We start from the raw sequence: 4,662 nt of genomic DNA on the forward strand, positions 1-4,662 counted from the left end.
AAATGCCTCTATCCACTTCTCACGGTCTGCTGGAACCCCATTTCCGTAGTCAACGTCCTATTAAAGCCATCCCGCTACTTGTGAAGGCTTCTGTGACGTCATTTCCAGAGTCGAATGCTGCAGGTGCCCTCACATTAGGCCATGGGATGAAGTTGAAGCGGCGCGAGTGCGCCAAGCGTCTTTCAATCCTCTTCTCGTCGGATGGAGGACGCACCCCCTTCCGTCTTCAGCACCAAATTTGGCAGGCAACGTGTACGGTTAGCAAATGATGTCAAACATGGAGGTAGTTTTTTTTTTTCGTCGTTTTTTTTTTAGTTCCTTTTATTCTTTTTGGGGGCCTCAGGAGCGTTGCTGTGAGAGCTAAAACACATCGACACCAACAGCAACGGTTTGACTTCTTTTTGATAAGTGTATGTGTGTGGCTATATGGAGGAGCACCGGCTTGCAGGTCAGAGAGTTGCAGCGCTGCGTCCTGACGGGGCTGGTTTTGCTCTCCCGCACGACTCCTTTTTCTGCTTCTTTTCTCTCCATCCATCTTTGCTCCCGATGGGCTGCCCTGCCGGGGACTGGTGTGGAAGCTTCTTGGCTTGCAACAAACACAAGCATGCACGCACTCCCAGCTGCTGTGGCAATGCCCGTTCGAGTAGTTGCCACGCTTCTCCCCGCAGACGGTCTCCGCCGTGACGGAGGCGATGCTGGTGTGCAACAAGTAGTGGATGCATTTGCCGCCGTGCGCCGCGCAATTTGCACGGTTTGCCTAGGGAGATCTAATTTGCCCTCGTTGTTTGTGTGGGAGGGTGCCGTGATGCATCACGCTTGCGTTGTGTGCGGGATTGGGGGTGCCTGTGCGTGTTTGTGTGTGTGAGGTGTGTGCCGCGTGCCGTGTGTGGGTGACCCTCTCTTTTTTTTTTCGTTGCGGCTCCGTGGAGTCTTGCCTGTGCTTATTTTGTTTCTCTTTTCTCCCTCTCACTCTCTTTTTGACTGGTGCCTAGTGCCCAGCTGCAGCTCAGGCCAAGCCAAAAACAAAATACGAAGGAAACAATGCCTGCAAAGGGAGAGAGGGTGTATGCTGGTAATAGGAAGCAGCGTCCCGCATCTGATGTGCCACAGGGAGGAGAGCGTCAGGTGATGTTGGGGTTTGATGGCAACAGCCAACAACCCGCACCGCAGCACCGAAGAGTGGAGGAAACTCTGCAGCAACCAAAGTGGACGCTTCAAGCTCTATCGAGGATGTCCGTAATGTGCGTGTTGGCCAAAGCAATATATTTTTGCTGAACGACTTCCTTCGGCAGTACGTTGGCCCCAACAGAGCGGTGGGTGAAGACCAAAATGTGGTGATGGAGGTGTTTGTGCAGAAGCCCGCAGAATACGTTACGGAGCAGAGACGTCGTGAGGGAATCCTCAATTCCACCAGGATATCAGCTTTTTGAAGATGCACGCAAGCTTACGGAGCGCATGGTGGGCACGCTGCGAGACTGGAAGGAGTTTACAGATAATGAGTATTGTCTCTGCTATTACACGGACAAAACTGAAGGCAGCTCTTCAACTAGCGTAGGAGGAAGGGGCAACACGAGAAACCGAAATACGCCCCAGAGGACCATCACCGGAGGCATTCTACGAGTCCGTGTTTAACGCAACGTGGAGTCACGTCGTGGGATTTCCTGAGGGCGAAGGGGAAGACGTGGTGGTGATAGAGGGCCAACGGCCACAAGAGTTATTATGGATGGGAGTACACGCAGACTGTGCGTACTTTTTTCTCAGTGGGTGGTGATGAGGAGCAATTCTATCCACCACGCCCACGACTCATGATCCTTTCCTCTGAAAAGCTATGGCCGTACTCGCTGAACCATGCAGTGCCTACTACCGACTGCTACATTAACATTGAGGTGCATCGGGTGTGGAAGATCGTCGAGGGCGATCTAAAAGGAGTGTTTCCCCCTCACGTATAAGCGCACCATACATGAGACGCCGTCTTTTGGTTGGAACTTCTGGGGTAGGGAAGTCAATGGCGGCTGGCTCCTACCTCCTTTATCAGCTGCTGCGCTACGACGGCACGAAGCTCCATGTGGTTGTGTACTGCTTTGGAAGGAATTTCGCATACTTGTCTGACAAGAGGGCACGAACGGTGACAAAATATGAGGGTGGGTGTAATATTGGAAGGGCTATGATAAATTTGGCTGGGAGTGGAATGAAGGGGTATATCATCATCGATATGGCAAGACAATTTAACGAACCATCGAATGATTTTGTGCCCTCCCCTGAGTGGGGCATCATTATGTTGTCATCCCCGCACGAAGATAACTTCAAAGCATGTGCGGAGCAGGAGGGTGCTATCAAAATCATCATGAATTGCCCCGATGAAAACAACGTGAAGGCGATGTGTGCGTGGAGGACGCGCAATACGACTGAAGAGGAGCAGGTGGAGTATTGGAGAAGGATGCACATGCGCATGGATGACGTCGGACCGATTTCACGATGCATCTTTCAATTCAATGAGTATGAGGACCGCGTGGAGGAAATCAAGAACATCCTGGAAGGTATCGACGCTTCAAATGCTAAACATTATGGGATGATTGGAGGTATGGAAGAGTGACCCTCGAATGAGGCTTCTCACAAACTTGTGAAAGTTGTCAGATTAATAACACAAAAAGATGTTGAGGAGTTTGTTAACCTGCCGGTCTGTTTTTCCATTGGAAACAAAGTAATTGGAAGGTTGCTCGAAGTGGATGAGGAGAATGACATTATTTTGTGACTAAGCAAGAACTATAAAGTCTTATTGCCGGAACTTTTAGGGCGGTGCACTCTTCACGTATTCCTGAGTAGAGGCTTTGTGGAAAATGTAGTGCCGTGCCTCAACGAGTTGCCTTCACCAGGACGTCGTCGGCGACAGAGATGTGTGCTGCAATCGAACCTCGAAAAGCATCCAAGCATACCCGTTGCATTAATAACGCTGGGCTACAATCCTCCGATGTTGGATGTACAATACGAGGTGCTATACGTACCGAAGAGCAGAACTTTTCCGCTTGTGGACGGTTTTTTCTTCGTTGGTGCACCGCGGAGGACGATGGTTGCGGTGCAGGTGTGACGACGAGGGCTGAACATGGCACCAAAACCAGCACGGTGAGGCAGTTCAACAATCTTCCACGGAGTTATTTTAATGACTGGGAAACGTTTGCGGAAGGCTTGTCGTGGGGGATTATTTACGTGCAGCATGAGGACAGTACGACAATAAACGCGTAGCAGGGATGTGTTGTCGTCACGCACGCAAATGTAACGGGCAGCAATGAGCGTGAGGACCCTCAGGCCATTGCGGCATTTTGGAATCAGCAAGTGCGTCAGTGCCAGCTAGCGGTATCAGCTGAAAATTTCAGAAGTGAACGACAAACCCAACGTGGGCGGCAACGAGAGGGAGAAGGAAAAGGAGGAGGGGAATAAACAGCTTGAGTTTACTGGTGAAATATTTTAGGGAGTATGATATATTGCCGAGTGTGTTTGTGTGTGGGTAGGAGGCGTAATTAGGGACTCGCTCTGCCGTGCGCCAAGTGATTATTATGGCCAGCGCTACCACAGCAGCACCTTTTTTTTTGTTGTGGTTGTGTTGTGGTTGCGAGTAAAATTGTGTGGGGAATGATGGCGCCTTGTGGGTGTACGCCAGCAGTATTCCATTGGTGATATCTCCTCGCTGTTCCCAGTTTGTTGCTGCAGAGAGTTTGGGCGAGAGGGTAAGTTTTGCATGCTGAGTGGACTCACAGGCGGGAAAGCAAATGCGGCGGCCACCACAGCCCAGAGGTCAGGGGCAAACCGAATTATTGTGATTGTTTTTGCGCCTTGGCGTGGTGTTTTTCCCTATTGGTTTTTTTGGGTGCCATTGTTTTTGGTTCGTCTGTGCTCCAATGGGGGGTGCCGCATGCGCCGCTGAGAGCCTCGAGCAAACACCGTTGGCGCCTCTCTTTTGTTGGGTTGCCGTCCTGGGCACATGCGCTTGTTCCGTCTTGTTCGGGTTGCAAGCACTGACCAGGCAGTCTGAGGCTACGGCTGCGCTGGCGTGTCGCCCTCGCTTGTGAGCCGAACGAGGCAGCAGGAAAGGGGGCTGCATACGTCGTTATTTTTTTTTTGATATATATATGTTTTTAATGTTGCGCTCCACTCCTGCTGCGGTGCGCTGAGGGGAGTGGGGGGGGGGCGTTGGGGAATTTGTGGGGGCCGTGATTGGAGGTCCCGCCGTCATGCGCACTGCGTGGTGCCGCTGGCGGGATTTGAAGGGGCTGGACGGAGGAGACGGTAAACGAGGTGTTCATGAATTTGTTTTTTATTTTTATTTTTGATTTCTGCGGGAGGTGTCCCACACTGCCGACTCTCCGTGCGAGTGCGTGTGGGTGGGTGTTTCTTCGGGCGGCGGCGAGTGTGTGATCGTGCGGCCCATGCGTTCGTTGGTGCGGTCTTTGTTTTTTGGATTGTCGCTGTTGCTTGCGGGATGCCCAACTGTGGGCGCAGGCGGTGCCTATCATTGTATTTTTTATTTTTATTTTTTTCATGTGGTTTTACCTTATCTTTCGCTCTCTTCCGCAAACACACGAAGAAGAGACACCAAACGCTACTTGTTGTTGTGCACATTGAAAGGCTCTGCAGTCACCACCAGCACCACACACACACACACAACCG

At 51.4% G+C, this 4,662-nt stretch overlaps 2 protein-coding genes across 2 annotated transcripts, besides 4 other annotated features; both read left to right on the top strand.

Moving 5' to 3' along the window:
- Positions 1-822: 822 nt before the first annotated feature.
- Positions 823-893: a microsatellite.
- A 1,112-nt stretch (positions 894-2,005) lies between these two features.
- On the top strand, positions 2,006-2,593 carry TraAM80_09910 (retrotransposon hot spot (RHS) protein; the record flags this gene model as incomplete). The annotated part of the gene is made up of 1 exon (XM_029386566.1): positions 2,006-2,593. One exon carries the CDS (start codon positions 2,006-2,008, stop codon positions 2,591-2,593), a length of 588 nt encoding a protein of 195 aa, XP_029233577.1.
- A 299-nt stretch (positions 2,594-2,892) lies between these two features.
- On the top strand, positions 2,893-3,240 carry TraAM80_09911 (retrotransposon hot spot (RHS) protein; the record flags this gene model as incomplete). The annotated part of the gene is made up of 1 exon (XM_029386567.1): positions 2,893-3,240. One exon carries the CDS (start codon positions 2,893-2,895, stop codon positions 3,238-3,240), a length of 348 nt encoding a protein of 115 aa, XP_029233578.1.
- Positions 3,241-3,400: 160 nt separating this feature from the next.
- Positions 3,401-3,432: a sequence feature (GA-rich).
- Positions 3,433-3,578: 146 nt separating this feature from the next.
- Positions 3,579-3,607: a microsatellite.
- Positions 3,608-4,630: 1,023 nt separating this feature from the next.
- Positions 4,631-4,658: a microsatellite.
- The last annotated feature ends 4 nt before the right edge of the window (positions 4,659-4,662 follow it).

This window comes from Trypanosoma rangeli (assembly GCF_003719475.1).
Source record: "Trypanosoma rangeli strain AM80 chromosome Unknown Tra_15.4_contig_00720, whole genome shotgun sequence".
In the NCBI taxonomy this organism is placed as follows: Eukaryota; Euglenozoa; class Kinetoplastea; order Trypanosomatida; family Trypanosomatidae; genus Trypanosoma; species Trypanosoma rangeli.